The sequence below is a fragment of the Hyla sarda genome, chromosome 5, assembly GCF_029499605.1.
Source record: "Hyla sarda isolate aHylSar1 chromosome 5, aHylSar1.hap1, whole genome shotgun sequence".
NCBI classification, from domain to species: Eukaryota; Metazoa; Chordata; class Amphibia; order Anura; family Hylidae; genus Hyla; species Hyla sarda.
The window spans coordinates 194,562,852-194,579,884 of record NC_079193.1 but is presented as its reverse complement, the minus strand read 5'-3'; the positions used below and the strand labels follow the sequence as shown (position 1 = coordinate 194,579,884).

The window sequence follows — 17,033 nt, the reverse complement described above, 5'->3', positions numbered from 1 at the left end:
CAAAGGATGGAAATAATATTTATTTGAGAAACGTTACCGATAGTATAAGCTAAAAATGACAAATTGAGTTATAGGTTTATTTATCAAGACTGTTTATAGATTTCTTAATGTGTATCATCTGTTATAGCTTACCTAACACTCAGAATTGCCAAATTTTTATCCTTTTATTGTTTTTTGTTACTATGATTTTTTATTTCTAATTAAGTATTGCCAGTCATTTTCTTTTCTTTTGTGACCACCTTCCTCTAACTCAAAAAAGTGCAATTATGTTGTTATAGAAACTATAGCATTGATGTGAAAGAACGGTATAAAATTTGACTGACATCTATAAAATTATAATTTTATTTTAAGTTCTGTATAATTATGAAAATGTAAAAGGATTCAAGCAGGAAGGTAGTAGGAATTTATAAACATAAAAACATGATCAATGAGTGATAAAGTATATTGTCAGTGAATGAGTCGGCGGATAGAGCAAGGTCATATGTTATGTTCATTAGGATACGGTGTCCATTGATTAAAGCGAAAGTTTCATATTGCATGTTTCAATAATCAATAGTTACTTATCTACTGAAACAACTGAATGGCCATTCTGATGATGGTTTTTCTCTTTCTTTTTATCCTCCATTAGATATAAGATGCTTCTCTTATGGACAACATCTTAAGAAATTCCCCAGAGACTGTGCTCAGACAGATTTTTTTCAGGATGTAAATACCATATTGTTATTATCTAAAAAAATCTATAAAAATAATGGATGTTCACAGAAGACCATGTTGGACTGTTTTACCAGACACAGTGTGGCTTTAAGCTGAGCACATCCAAGACGTTTGGATTAAAAATTCATAACTCTGCTAACAAGGAAACTCTTTCTACCATGAGATTAACAAGCACATCTGGGATCTGTCCAGTTCTAGTATGTCTCTGTTTTGTGCAGAGATGTTATGGAACAACCCATCACAACTCTATCAAAGTGACCAGAAATCAAACCAAACACATAGAAGGAGAAACAGAAGTTCATCACCGGCCAAAACGTGGATGGGTCTGGAATCAGTTCTTTGTTTTAGAAGAACACATAGGACCAGAGCCTCAGTATGTGGGCAAGGTAAATTAATTTTACATATTTACATATATTAAACATGTGCAATATTGATTTATGTAAAGAGGTTGGTTGTAGAGGTGTTTCAACTTATGTTGTGCTATTTTATATTCAGTAATTGTATCAAACAAAAGAATGATTGATAACTAACAAAAATATAACAAGAAACATATTCATTTTAGTCTGAATTTAAAAATCTAAATTTAAAAGAAAAATGATCATCCTTACATTGTAAAATGTTTATAAAACACATGTTAGATTACATAACTGTATATGTGACAGCTGCAAAAAGCTTAGATCTTAATGCAAATATATATGACAGGTTCTTTTTTTTAAGGAAAAAACCCTTTAGATTTAATGTAGGGGAGCAGATGTTTCAAGTTATTTTCCTGGATTGAATGCATTGTGGTTGCTTAAAAAATATATGCCATCGCTATGCCTTTTATGTTGAACCTTGATTAGTACAATAATAAGAATATGTAATACTAGTAAAACCCACCTCAAAAAAGGTTTTGAAAACTACATGCCTTAAAGGGGTACTCCGCTGGAAAACATTATTTTAATTAACTGGTGCCAGAAAGTTCAACAGATTTGTAAATTACTTTTATTAAAAAATGAAATCCTTCCAGTACTTATCAGCTGCTGTATGCTCCACATGACGTTCTTTTCTTATTTAATTTCCTTTTTGTCTGACCACAGTGCTCTCTGTTGACACCTCTGTCCATTTTAGGAACTGAGTAGGAGCAAATCCCCATAGCAATCCTCTCCTGCTCTGGACAGTTCCTGACATGGACAGAGGTGACAGAGAGCACTGTGGTCAGACAGAAAGGAAATTCAAAAAGATAAGATCTTCCTGTGGAGCATATAGCACCTTGTAAGTACTGAAAGGATTACGATTTTTTGAATAGAAGTAATTTACAAATCTGTTGAACTTTCTGGCACCAGTTGATTTAATTATTTTTTTCTGTGGAGTACACCTTTAAGGTTTTAATCAGAAGATATTATATTAAGTAGAAGATTGAGTTTTAAATTATTTTTCATTTTAAAATGTAAAAAAATATGAAGGTGTACAATGGGGTCACATAAGGTGAAATAAAAATGGGCTAAAGGAATCATAAAATGTATATTTCATTGCTGTATGGTACACTTTGTAACAATCTTTTATGCAGAAGCCTGGTTTATCAGGACAGGTGTCACACTGATAAATTCTATCCTTTCTAATTTTTTCTTTTAAAACACACTTATTTCTCATTGTGATAAACACTTAAAATAAGTATGAAAGCATTATAAACTGCCATTTTTACCATATTTTAATTTTGCGCAAGGCACTATATGACTTGAGGAGTTTATTCAGGAGATCAACTCTTCCTATGTACCGATTGTAGTCTACAACATAATTTGGTTTGTGGTTAATTATTGAGGTACATTGCACATGGACAGATGTGCTACTGATACCATGTATTGTGGTTAAAATAAGGACATCCTTTAGGTCCTTATACCTGGGCAGCATTATGTTTTCACTATCAAAGGCCCTGATCTCACCCTTTGGGATCAGTTGTGCTATCATAAGTCTCGGGAGGCCCTTTTGATTTTTTGGCACAGTACCACAAGCTGCAGTTACTATCGCTGTAAGAGACTGGAAAAAGGGAATGCTGGTATAGAAGCTATCCACATGGAGGTGGAAACCCTAATCCAGCAATGGCTACATCAATTCTCACACAATTTTACTACTAACTCCCAGGAAGAGTAAGGAATTCTAGAGGTTGAATCTGGATGTCCCTTTCTTTGGATACTCTGAACCTGAAAGTGTAAATTGGGGTACTCTCACAGAGTTTATAAATTCGGGTTGAAGCCTCCCTTTGAAGTTTATCACTGTTCAATCAAAATTGGCTTCAGATATAAAATGTGGTGGCAAAATTATCAATGACTGGCCTTAATTTAATAAGAAGGTCATATGTGGGGTCATCTTGGAAAGGCACATTGGGTTATCATGTATGTTATCATAATGTAAACATTTTAATATTGATTTAAAACATGCTTATGGCATGACTATATGGTAAATTGGGCTACTGAACAAAACCCCCATTCCTGTATTGCCTCATTGGTTTTTTTACCATATGCAGCACAAGGCCCCATTGTCATCGCTGCTGCATCGACAGGGTCCTATCTCTAGGATCTAGGAAAAAAAGATTTGGAGTTTCAGGCCAAAAAGTATTGGATATATGTGTTTAAGCCACCATTAAATTTAGAAATTCCTCTCTGAAAAAAATCTTTAAGTGTCTTTTTTTGTGAGACCTATGGAATCAAATTGGATTCCTGGGTGGCTAACTAGCTCAGGAATCTAATTTTCAGAGACTAAGATCCAGATAAGGTCACATGTATGGGGGGGGGCTTTCTCAGACATTGTGTGTGGGGGGGGGGCAGGCTTCTTGGGATTTCATCATCACTGGATCATATGGAGAAGGAGAAAGAAAGGAAACATGTCGGATCTTCCTCTTGAAAGCAAACATGTTGTATACCTTCTCGTCCCTAAAGAACCTTTGAGTCATTGTAACTTTTATATAGGTGTGTAAGAGTGTATTGTTTTACACATGATTTTCTTTACTTCTTTTTAAAAGTGTGTAATGTAGTTTAGCGTAGGATATTGTTTTTAGAATTATTAAAATCATGAAAAGGTTAAAAAAATACTAAATAAAAATGTAGAAGAAAAGAATAGTTTTGAATCCTAACTAGTCCACAAGCAGAACTAAAGAATTAGTTGTTGCTTATCAGTGATGTTAACCACTGATTGGTGCTCAGTGGCAGCAAGATACACACAGGAAAAACTGAATATTGAAAACTACACCAAAAATGATCAGTTGCTGAACAGTGATGTGTGCAATTGATCAGTTTTTTTGTTTTTTGTATTTATTCAATGTATGCACAAACAAAAAAGATTTCCTGTTGCATTTATTGTAATTATTAAATTTTTTAAATGGTTTTATCATTGTGTTTAACCTCATTAAGAGATTACTGTTTTACAGTTACTGTTTATTTTAGACATGTTACTATACTCATTATACTAGTACATTATCATCTGTGTCACTGTGACATAATCAGTAGTAATGGCAACATTTAAGATAGTCATGCTGAGCATACATATGTTCTAAACAGAGGGAGGGAAATAAGTCACTTTCAGACACTTTTGGCAGCAGCTTATCTCCCTTGTGAACAAAAGAGTGAATATATGAAAATGTAATATGCTCAATCCTCTCCCCCTCCCCCACACCACCATGTGCCATCAGAGGAAATTTAAGATATTCCCATACACCTGAGATGGCAGCCTCGTCCACCCAAGTCAGTTTCCTGCAGTCATTCAAATGGGTATAGACACCAAAAAGGGGTACTCCACTGATAGACATCTCATCCCTGATCCAAAGGAGATAAGGGATAAGATGTTTGATTGTGGGGGTACGGGTGCTGGGGCCCCCTGCAACCTCCCGCAGCCCCCGGCGTTCTAAACAAATGAAGGGTTCCTGTGGCACTGGTCGTGATGTGACGGCCATGCCCCTTGTGATGTCATGCCACGTCACCTCCATTCATATCTATGGGATGGGTCATGTCGGCCTCTGTCTCCGAGCGCTCTGGACAAAATGTTCAAAACACTGGAACTCCGGAGTATCCCTTTAAGTATGCCCTAACAGCAGCTTTAGTGAGCAGACAGCACTGGGGTCCTTTCTTGATTCTCAAAGCTGACTGCACATAGGCTCCCCAGTCCCTATTAAGAGTAAGAGATAGGCTGTCATTAACTGAACTCCTGCTCTAGGGTGGCATGATTATTTACAGTCCATTAAAACACAGGTTTTTAAAATACGTTAAACAAATTACCATTTATCATTTTGGGGTAGAGAACACTTTTTGATCAATTTTTATTACTTTTTTGGGAGATGAGATGTGTCCAAAAAACTATTTAGGCATTTTTTTTTAACACCATTCACCATACAGGATCAATAACTCTATACTTTATTGTTTACATTTTTTACTTGCAAAATGGAAAAATATGGTTGATTTAAATTTGTATTATAGGAGATATTTCTTTTTATTAATTAGCTCATTAATTAATTAATTTTTTATTTATTTATTTAATTTACATTATTTTAGTCCCCTAGAGAACTTTTATGAGCAATTGATTAATTGCTCATGAAGATCAATGCAGTTCATATGTACTGTATTGATCCATTAGATCTATGCTCTATTGGTACAGCCTGGCATAGGCAAGCCCTAGCACAGGCATCCGGCTGCCATATCAATGGATCAGCTCATGGTTTTGTGACATGGGAGTTAATCCAATGAAATGGCAGCCGGAGGATATGCTAGGCCGCTTATCCAGTTTAAATTCCGTGAATGAATGTCAGGAATTGTTAAAGGGGTATTCTGCCCCTAGACATCTTATCCCCTATCCAAAGGATAGGCGATAAGATGTCAGATCGCCGGGGTACCGCTGCTGGGGACCCCAGGGATCGCCGCTGCAGCACCCCGCTATCATTACTGCGCAGAGCGAGTTTGCTCTGCACGTAATGACGGGCAGTACAGGGGCCGGAGCATCGTTACGTCATGGCTCCGCCCCTCATGACGACACAGCCCGCACCCGTCAATATAAGTCTATGGGAGGGGGCTTGGCGGTCGTCCCGCCCCCTGCCATAGACTTGCATTAAGGGGACGGGACGTGATGTCATGAGGGGCGGAGCCATGACGTCACGCTGCTCCGTCCCCTGTATCGCCCGTCATTACGCACAGAGCGAACTTGCACTGCGCCGTAATGATAGCGGGGTGCTGCAATCTGACATCTTATCCCCTATCCTTTGGATAGGGGATAAGATGCCAGGGGCGGAGTACCCCTTTAAGGGGTTAAAGCCCTAAAACATACATAAAAAGGATTTGTGACAGATGAGTTAACATTTGTTCCATAGGATATTTTTTCCCCTTAAATTAGAAGTGGAATCTATTTTGGTGAGACATTTTAGTAAGTTTGATAATAGGTTAGATAACCTTTGGATTCTAGAAGGGTGGGATTAATATGGTTTTAGATTATAATCATGCTAGTATTGCATGTACACTTTGTATGTACAGTATGTGTAATTTCTCATTTATCAATAAGATTTTAAGAAAAAAAAATTAAAACACAAAACACTATTCAGGCTAGCTGAATTCTAGTTAAGAATAGAGAGAAAGTTCTGTTCATAGTGAAGCCTTGGCTGTGTGCTTAGGGAAATGATCTTGTTGGAAAGTAAACCTTTGGCCCAGCCTGGGTTCCAGAGCACTTTGGAACAGATTTTTATTTAGAATATCTCTGTATTTTTCTACATTCAGCTTTCCCTCAACCCTGACCCCTCTGAACCCCTCTGAAAAACATGACCATAGCACAAATACTACAACCACCATCTTCATTGTAGGGATAGTATTGATCAGGTTGTGAGCAGTGCCTGGTCACCTTTAGACATAACACTTAGATTTGAGACTAGAAAGCTCAATCTTCATTCTCACAGATATTCAAACTCAAAGTGGGGCTTTCATGTCTTTTTAAAGCCTAGATTGTTGGAATGCTGCAGTGATGGGTGACCTTCTTGAAGTTTCTCATATCTTCACACATAATCATTGGAGCCAGCCAGAGTAGTCATTGAGTAATCTTGGCCTCCTCTCTCACCAAGGCTCTTCTCCCACTATCACTTAGTTTGGTGGTGGGGCGTCCAGCTGTATCAAGAGTCTCTATAAAGAGTTTTTTCATAACTTCTTCCATTTAAGAATTAAAAGCACTCTTGAAATTATAAATCATATATATATATATATATATATATATATATATATATATATATATATATATAAATATATATATCTTTATAATTTTAAGGGCAAATATATATATATATATATATATATATATATATATGTATATATACCGTATTTATCGGCGTATAACACGCACTTTTTAGGCTAAAATTTTTAGCCTATAGTCTATGTGCATGTTATATGCCTATACACCCCCAGGAAAGGCAGGGGGAGAGAGGCCGTCGCTGCCCGCTTCTCTGCCCCTGCCTTTCCTGGGGTCTAGAGCCCTGCTGCCGGCCCTTCTCTCCCCCTGGCTATCGGTGCCGGCGCCGATAGCCAGGGTGAGAGAAGCGGCGCCGACAGCCAGGGGGAGAGAAGGGGCAGTGGCACCCATTGCCGGTGCTGCTGCCCCGTTGCCTCCCCCCATCCCTGGTGGCATAATAACCTGGGTCGGGTCCACGCTGCTGCAGGCCTCCGGCGTGCATCCCTTGCGTCGTTGCTATGCACGGCGCACTGATGTCATGCGCCACGCCGTGCAGCGCATAGCAACGACGCAGGGGACGCACGCCGGAGGCCTGCAGCAGCGCGGACCCGACCCCGGCAACAGGTAATTATGCCACCGGGGATGGGGGGAGGTAACGGGGCAGCGGCGCCGGCAATGGGTGCCGCTGCCCCTTCTCTCCCCCTGGCTGTCGGCGCCGCTTCTCTCCCACTGGCTATCGGCGTCGGCAGTGGGGCGCCGGCACCGATAGTCAGGGGGACAGAACGGGCAGCGGTGCCGATAGCCAGGGGGAGAGAAGGGCAGCAGGGCTCTAGACCCCAGGAAAGGCAGGGGGAGAGAAGCGGGCTGCGACGACCTCTCTCCCCCTGCCTTTCCTGGGGGTGTATCGGGGTATACACGCGCACACACGCACCCTCATTTTACCATGGATATTTGGGTAAAAAACTTTTTTGCGTGTTATAGGCCGGTGCGTGGTATACCCCGATAAATACGGTATATATATATATATATATATATATATATATTCAAAAACAATGCAGCACTACTTCACCATTAGATGCCCGGTGCCAGCGCCCCGACTCGATCAAAGTCCATGTAATAGAAAACAATGGCGCAGCACTCCAAAATTGTAAAAAACTGTAAAAATATATTCCTTCATGTCAAAATTCAAAGCGATGTTTCAGCTCCCCACTGGAGCTTTTTTCAAGCATGGTGATACAATGAACTATGGGGTTTTTTATACCCTGTGCAATCAATACATTCATCAAACAATTAATAATGCAAATATCATATATAACTCGTGAACAATACATAAATACAGTGAGTACAAAGTTATAAGAGTACATAAGTACATAAGAAAGTGCATAATACCAGTTTTATGTGAGATTAAAAACAATGAGGCTTGAAACTGTACTGCTCCATATTAACAAGCAATTAAATATACAGCTGTATAACATACATAATTACAATATGCATAGAAAAAACAGGATGGATAGCACACCCGCTCTGTGTTTGAAGATGGCGCTGTTAGCTTGTATGCAAATGCACTGCGCCTGCTTGTAATCACTAAAACACACAGTATTCTAGGGCTTCCGGGACCTGTGAGGTGTCATGTGATCAGACATCACATGATCGCTCCTCTGAGCCCAGCGATCACAGTGTAACTCCGGCCACAACACTCACATGGTCTAGGTTACCATAGAAACTAAATAAACAGTGTGGGAGATATAGAGCTGCAAACCTATTGGCTGCATATCGCTATGTCTCTAGAGGCATCTTGCTGCACAGTATGTGTGCACACTGTTAACTGTGTGAATGCTGGACTAAATAAAGAATATGTGTTGTGTAAAAAAAAGAAAAAGGTGTTGTGTAAAATACTGATTGTGACCAAAACTGATTTAGTGTGTACTCTATGTACTCTATACATGAACCACTCTGTGATAAAAATATTTTTTTAGGAAAAAAAGATTTTTTGTGTAGTGAAAAAAAATATAATAATAATAATAATGAAAAATGAAAATACAAAATCACCCAAAAATAAAGAATAATAGAATAAATATAAAATGTAATAAAAAAAATAAAAAAAATACAAAGTACAAAATAAAACTATAAATGAATAAATGAGTAAATGAAAAATATTAAATTACTCTGGAGGTTGGTAAAACGAGTCGGACCTTCTATACCCATTGTAACAGGGATGCACAGGACATCACAGTCATATCTTCCTAATATATTAAAACCTTTAACTCAAGAAAAGAATTCTTCTTTATTCAGAAAAACTCTCTTCATGATGATTTTTTTGCCCTGATTTTGAGGGGAACTCCCTGATAAGTAGAACCACGAGTCCCGGCCCCTCTGAGAGGGTCAAGGACCCATAGTAAATGGGGAGAACTGATGTCAGAGACCCTAATGAAAAGGCCCCATGACACCCGATCAACCCCCTAAAACCTATTCAGGAGTGCGCTCGCTTTTCAGCAGCGCCCTGCCCCTCTTATGGCTTTTCCCTAATAGCAATTATGACAGGATGTCCTGGTACCCTGGTCTCCTATGGTCCCCCTGTATAACCAACCTCCAAAGGGAAAATAAAACATAGTCCAAAAAAATTAAATTGTGTAAATGTACATGTTTCTCAATGTAAATTTTTTTCAATTATAATTATACAAACAAAATATAAAGGATTGCAGCTATCAACTTCCACATATAATATGATTAATGCAATTTAGACAGTATTAAACAGAGCGAGTGGCGTCCTCCTTCACATGATATCCACTTAATTTCTTGTATCAAGATCTGCAAAAACATCAAGAAATATAAAAATGAGTAATATTATCAAGTATCACCTTTAAATATGCTGAATTCAAGTCAACATTATCCAGGGGCTCAATTGTATGTGCCTTAAACAGCATTAAACTCCACGTTAAGGCCATTAGGGCGTAAAGAATTCAATTGGTGTATCCACCATAACTCTCTTTTGCGTAATAACGCTAATCTATCCCCCCCTCTTACTGCGATGGGCACATAATCAAGGGCCATAAACCTTAGTTCTTGTTCCCCATGGCCTTCTTCGCAAAAGTGCTTTGAAACTGGCAAATCCAATCTGGATTTCCGGATACTACAGCGATGGTTGTTAATTCTCGTTTTCAGGCTCCATGTTGTTTGCCCAACGTAAAGTAACTTACATGGGCAGTACAACACATATATGACCCATGTAGAATCACAGGTGAGAAAATGTTTTAGTGTGTAGGCACGTTGTGTCACGGATGGACAAAGACAGAACCTTTAACCATTGATGAACAGGTTACACAGGATAAACATGGAAATTAGCCTGATTTCGAGGCTCCAATCGTCGTCTGTCTTAATCCACCTCCTGAACCAATATGAGATCTCACTAATCTATCTTTGAGATTTCTCGACCTTCTATAAGACATTAATGGATTAGAAGATAATTCCTGCACATTTTTTAAGCCGCTTTTCAATATGTGCCAGTGTTTATTTATAATTCTGGAGATTTGTCCGCTGCACACGGAGTAGGTAGAGGTGAAGAGAATCCTAGTTTGTATTCTTTTAGGCCTGGTGACAAGTGTGGATTCTCTTGACATGTGTGACGTGTGACACTGTCTGTTTGTGTTTGTCCTCTATCCTCTCGGGATAGCCCCTATGCAAAAAGTCAGTAGTCATTTGTTTTAGTGACTGTTCCAATGCCGTATAGTCTTCAATCACCCTTCTCGCATGTAACATCTGACTGTACGGCAGGGACTCTATCATTCTACGTGGATGACCACTCGTATAATGTAATAATGTATTCTTGTCAGTTGGTTTGGAATAAAGATACGTATGTAATGTTCCTCCCTCATTGGTGACTAAAACATCTAGGAAACTCACACTCTCTGTGGACTGTACCATGGTGAACTGGATATTTGAGTCAATCGTGTTCAAAAATTGATGAAAAAGGTTGAGCTCATCCAATGAGCCCTTCCATAGGAGGAAGATGTCATCTATAAATCACCACCACCCCAGACAATGTCTGAAGTGGTGGGATGAATAGATGACACCTTCCTCCATGGCTGTGACGTACAGGTTGAGAAGGTCGAGAAATCTCAAAGATAGATTGGTGAGATCTCATATTGGTTCAGGAGGTGGATTAAGACAGACAACAATTGGAGCCTCGAAATCAGGCTCATTTTCATGTTTATCCTGTGTAAACTGTTCATCAATGGTTAAAGGAAATCTGTCATCAGAATCACCCGCACTAAACCTGTTACACAGGCTTGTAGTGCGGGTGATCATGATTAAAACGCTTCTTACCTGGTTAAAAATGGTTCAGTGGTTCTTAAGATATCTATATTTTTAGTTTTCTGTTATTCCCTGGCTTGGGACTCAGTGGGAGGTGTTATCATCTGGGACTCGGCCACACGTCATTCTAGCTGGGCGGAGCTGCCGCCCGGCTCATGAATATTCATGACCTTATCCTCGTAGTCTAACTCCTTTTTCTAGGTCTGGTGGGGAGGGCCGCGAGGATAAGTTCATGAATATTCATGAGCCGGGCGGCAGCTCCACCCAGCTAGAATGACGTGTGGCCGAGTCCCAGATGATAACACCTCCCACTGAGTCCCAAGCCAGGGAATAACAGAAAACTAAAAATATAGATATCTTAAGAACCACTGAACCATTTTTAACCAGGTAAGGAGCGTTTTAATCAGGATCACCCACACTACAAGCCTGTGTAACAGGTTTAGTGCGGGTGATTCTGATGACAGATTTCTTTTAAAGGTTCTGTCTTTGTCCTTCCCGTGACACAACGTGCCTTACACACTAAAACATTTTCTCACCTGTGATTCTACATGGGTCATATATGTGTTGTACTGCCCATGTAAGTTACTTTACATTGGGCAAACAACATGGAGCCTGAAAACAAGAATTAACAACCATCGCTATAGTATCCGGAAATCCATATTGGATTTGCCAGTTTCAAAGCACTTTTGCGAAGAAGGCCATGGGGAACGAGAACTAAGGTTTATGGCCCTTGATCATGTGCCCATCCCAGTAAGAGGGGGGGGGGATAGATTAGCATTATTACACAAAAGAGAGTTATGGTGAATACACCAATTGAATTCTCTACACCCTAATGGCCTTAACGTGGAGTTTAATGCTGTTTAAGGCACATACAATTGAGCCCCTTGATAATGTTGACTTGAATTCAGCATATTTAAAGGTGATACTTGATAATATTACTAATTTTTATATTTCTTGATGTTTTTGCAGATCTTGATGCAAGAAATTAAGTGGATATCATGTGAAGGAGGACGCCACTCGTTCTGTTTAATACTGTCTAAATTGCATTAATCATATTATATGTGGAAGTTGATAGCTGCAATCCTTTATATTTTGTTTGTATAATTATAATTTAAAAAAAATTACATTGAGAAACATGTACATTTACACAATTTTATTTTTTTTGGACTATGTTTTCTTTTCCCTTTGGAGGTTGGTTATAGAGGGGGACCATAGGAGACCAGGGTACCAGGACATCCTGTCGCAATTGCTATTAGGGAAAAGCCATAAGAGGGGCAGGGTGCTGCTGAAAAGTGGGCGCACTCCTGAATAGGTTGTAAGGGGTTGATCGGGTGTCATGGGGCCTTTTCATTAGGGTCTCTGACATCAGTTCTACCCATTTACTATGGGTCCTTGACCCTCTCAGGGGGGCCGGGACTCGTGGTTCTACTTACCAGTGAGTTCCCCTCAAAATCAGGGCAAAAAAATCATCATGAAGAGAGTTTTTCTGAATAAAGAAGAATTATTTTCTTGAGTTAAAGGTTTTAATATATTAGGAAAATATGACTGTGATGTCCTTACATCTCTGTTACAATGGGTATAGAAGTTCCGACTCGTTTTACCAATCTCCAGAGTAATTTAATTTATTTAATTTACTCATTTATTCATTTATAGTTTTATTTTGTACTTTGTATTTTTTTATTACATTTTATATTTCTTTTATTATTCTTTATTTTTGGGTGATTTTGTATTTTCATTTTTCATTATTATTATTTATTTATTTATTTATTTAATTTTCACTACACAAAAAATCTTTTTTTCCAAATTTTTTTTTTTTTATCACAGAGTGGTTCATGTATAGAGTACACGTTAAGTCAGTTTTGGTCACAATCAGTATTTTACATAACACCTTTTTCTCTATTTTTTACACAACACATATTCTTTATTTAGTCCAGCATGTCCAGGGGCCTTGCAGCCAATAGGTTTGCAGCTCTATATCTCCCACACTGTTTATTTAGTTTCTTTGGTAACCTAGACCATGTGAGTGTTGTGGCCGGAGTTACACTGTGATAGCTGGGCTCAGAGGAGCGACCATGTGATGTCTGATCACATGACACATCACAGGTCCCGGAAGCCCTAGAATACTGTGTGTGTTAGGTATTGCACGCAGGCGCAGTGCATTTGTATACAAGCTAACGGCGCCATCTTCAACCACAGAGCGGGTGAGCTATCTATCCTGTTTTTTCTATGCATATTGTAATTATGTATGTTATACAGCTGTATATTTAATTGCTTGTTAATATGGAGCAGTACAGTTTCAAGCCTCATTGTTTTTAATCTCACATAAAACGGGTATTATGCACTTTCTTATGTACTTATGTACTCTTATAACTTTGTACTCACTGGGGGAGATTTATCAAAACCTGTGCAAAGGAAAAGTTGTCCAATTGCCCATAGCAACCAATCAGCTTGCATCTTTCATTTTTAACAAGGCCTCTGCAAAATAAAAGAAGGAATCTGATTGGTTGCTATGGGCAACTAGGCAACTTTTCCTTTGCATAGGTTTTGATAAATCTCCCCCACTGTATTTATGTATTGTTCACGAGTTATATATGATATTTGCATTATTAATTGTTTGATGAATGTATTGATTGCATGGGGTATAAGAAACCCCATAGTTCATTGTATCACCATGCTTGAAAAAAGCTCCAGTGGGGAGCTGAAACGTCACTTTGAATTTTGACATGAAGAAATACATTTTTACACTTTTTTGCAATTTTGGAGTGCTGCGCCATTGTTATATATATATATATATATATATATATATATATATATATATATATATACATGTGTGTATATATATATATATATATATATATATATATATATATATATATATATTGCTTCTGACATATGCTGCCATTTACCTTTCTTGATGTCTCAATTTTTTTTCTAACTCACCCTTTGATTCGTATTTCTCCTAGTGGTCTATTGATGTAGCATACACTATGCATTATGTTTTGTCAGTTTTATTTCTAGTAGCAAAGTCTCATACTGTTTTTATGTGTGTTTCCTTTCTCACTCATATAACATATTATTTTGTTGCTTTACAGAGGAGACAACAGTACATTGCAATGCAAACTATCCCTGCTAAGAGCTTACAAAAGATATCTTTGTTTACTGTATCCACCTTGACTTCAGATTTTGTGTTTACAAAGGGAATACATCTAATCCTCAAATGGTGCTTTTAGAAACAACGATTTACAAAATCGTCTTTGCCCTCAGAGTTTACTTAAAGCCATTATATGCTATTTTTGATCTTCTCTGCTGCGCTTGTCAAATGGATGGGGCTCACCAAATGGTGGCCCCCCAGCCCCCTGAATTTAACAGTTTATGCTTGCTAGCAAGCATAAACTGCAGTCGAAATCTCTGCCAGGATTTATGTAGAGGCGGAAACCTCTGGATAAATCCCCTGAACCTGTCTACCTGGCATGCATTCATAAACCCACTCTAAGGGTAGGGTCACACATAACGGATCAGCAATTTTACATTGCTGATTCGCAGATGACCGACCCTAGAGTGAGCCTCCTGCCTGTGCCAGTGTGAGTACCCCCACTACTACTAGCTCAGGGAGCAGTGGAGTGCCTGCAATGTCTGTGAGCAATCTGCTGCTACGAGCACACACAGGGATCTGTGCGACTGTAGTAAATGACGCGCATGCGCAGTTTACTCACAGACATTGCAGGCACTCCGCTGCTCCCTGAGCTAGTAGTAGGGTCTGAAAGTACACACATGCACAGTGTGCTCTTAGCAGTGGATTGCTTCTACGAGCGGGCACAGACAGGGGGCTCACCTTAGGGTCGGTCATCGGCGGATCCGTTACGTGTGACCCTACCCTAAGTCTGTATAATCTGGAAGAAAGATGAGAAAGTAAAATAAAATAGTATTTACTAATATTATTTACTCATAGCAGAAGATGCTTGAAACAAACTTCCAGCAAATATGGTTGGTAAATACACAGTTAGTGAATTTAAACATGTCTAGGAGAAACATATATCTAACATAAAATAACATAAAAAAGCAAAATGATAGAGGGCAGACTGCAGTAAATAAGTCAGTAGTGGTTTCTTTCTTTCTGCCAACTAGGTCACTCAGTGGCGTTGCTAGGGTTGGTGTCACCCGGTGCGGTAGAAAATGGTGTCACCCCCATACCTACCCCCTCCCCCCAGTAAGTTTTTAGCCTGTTGTGACAGACACCACTGTTGTAGCGCATTGTGAGAAATTCCAGTATAACAATCAGATATACCAGTTGCCACAGAATAGGAAAGTGTTAAAGAAGTTTTCACCATTTAAATATACAGCTCCCAGAATTACTTAAAGGGGTACTCCACTGGAAAACATTTACTTTTATATCAACTGGTGCCAGAAAGTTAAACAGATTTTTAAATTACTTCTATTTAAAATCTTAATACTTACAGTACTTATAAGCTGGTGCATGCTCCACAGGAAGTTGTGTAGTTCTTTCCAGTCTGACCACAGTGCTATTTGCTGACACCTCTGTCCATGTCAGGAACTGTCCAGAGCAGGATAGGTTTGCTATGGGGATTTGCTCCTACTATGGACAGTTCCTGACATGGACAGAGGTGTCAGCACAGAGCACTGTGGTCAGACAGAAAATAAATTAAAAAAGAAAATAACTTCCTGTGAATCGCTTATACAGCAGCTAATAAGTACTGGAAGGATTAAGATTTTTAAATAGAAGTAATTTACAAATCTGTTTAACTTTGTAGAACCAGCTGATTAAATTTTTTTTTTTTCCAATAGAGTACCCCTTTGAGCAGTGGTGAGGTTATGCTGGGAGTTGTAGTTTCACTGACCTAACTGTAGAACTGACAAGTGACTACAGCTCTGATAGGACATAGAGAGGAGAATACACAATGATATCAGTGACTACAGGTGACGTCTTCTCTATAGTGAGGAGAATACACAATGATATCAGTGACTACAGGTGACGTCTTCTCTATAGTGAGGAGAATACACAATGATATCAGTGATTACAGGTGACGTCTTCTCTATAGTGAGGAGAATACACAATGATATCAGTGACTACAGGTGACGTCTTCTCTATAGTGAGGAGAATACACAATGATATCAGTGATTACAGGTGACATCTTCTCTATAGTAAGGAGAATACACAATGGTATCAGTGATTACAGGTGATGTCTGCTCTATAGTGAGGAGAATACACAATGATATCAGTGACTACAGGTGACGTCTTCTCTATAGTGAGGAGAATACACAATGATATCAGTGACTACAGGTGACGTCTTCTCTATAGTGAGGAGAATACACAATGATATCAGTGACTACAGGTGACATCTTCTATATAGTGAGGAGAATACACAATGATATCAGTGATTACAGGTGATGTCTGCTCTATAGTGAGGAGAATACACAATGATATCAGTGACTACAGGTGACGTCTTCTCTATAGTGAGGAGAATACACAATGATATCAGTGACTACAGGTGACGTCTTATCTATAGTGAGGAGAATACACAATGATATCAGTGACTACAGGTGACGTCTTCTCTATAGTGAGAAGAATACACAATGATATCAGTGATTACAGGTGACGTCTTCTCTATAGTCTTCCCTTATCTAATTCAGATGGTACATACCGCCTGGTCCAGCTAAAACTTCTCTCTGCAGAATGTGACGCCCAGACGTCTCCTCACTATGTCAGCGCATTCTCATCCTCTATATGAAAACAATAATTATTATAAACCTGACAGACACTGTATCCTCTAAATATAATACTACTATACACTATACTCTTTGATTATAAACCTTCCATACAC

The 17,033-nt window shown here is 38.8% G+C and overlaps 1 protein-coding gene across 1 annotated transcript in view; it reads left to right on the top strand.

The window, feature by feature from the left end:
- Window positions 1-17,033, top strand: part of CDH18 (cadherin 18) — a 670,758-nt gene that overhangs the window by 175,877 nt on the left and 477,848 nt on the right. Inside the window, exon 2 of the mRNA XM_056520957.1 lies at window positions 629-1,100. Within this exon, the coding sequence (XP_056376932.1) occupies window positions 753-1,100 (348 nt within the window). The 5' untranslated portion in view covers window positions 629-752. The remainder of the gene's footprint in view (window positions 1-628; window positions 1,101-17,033) is intronic.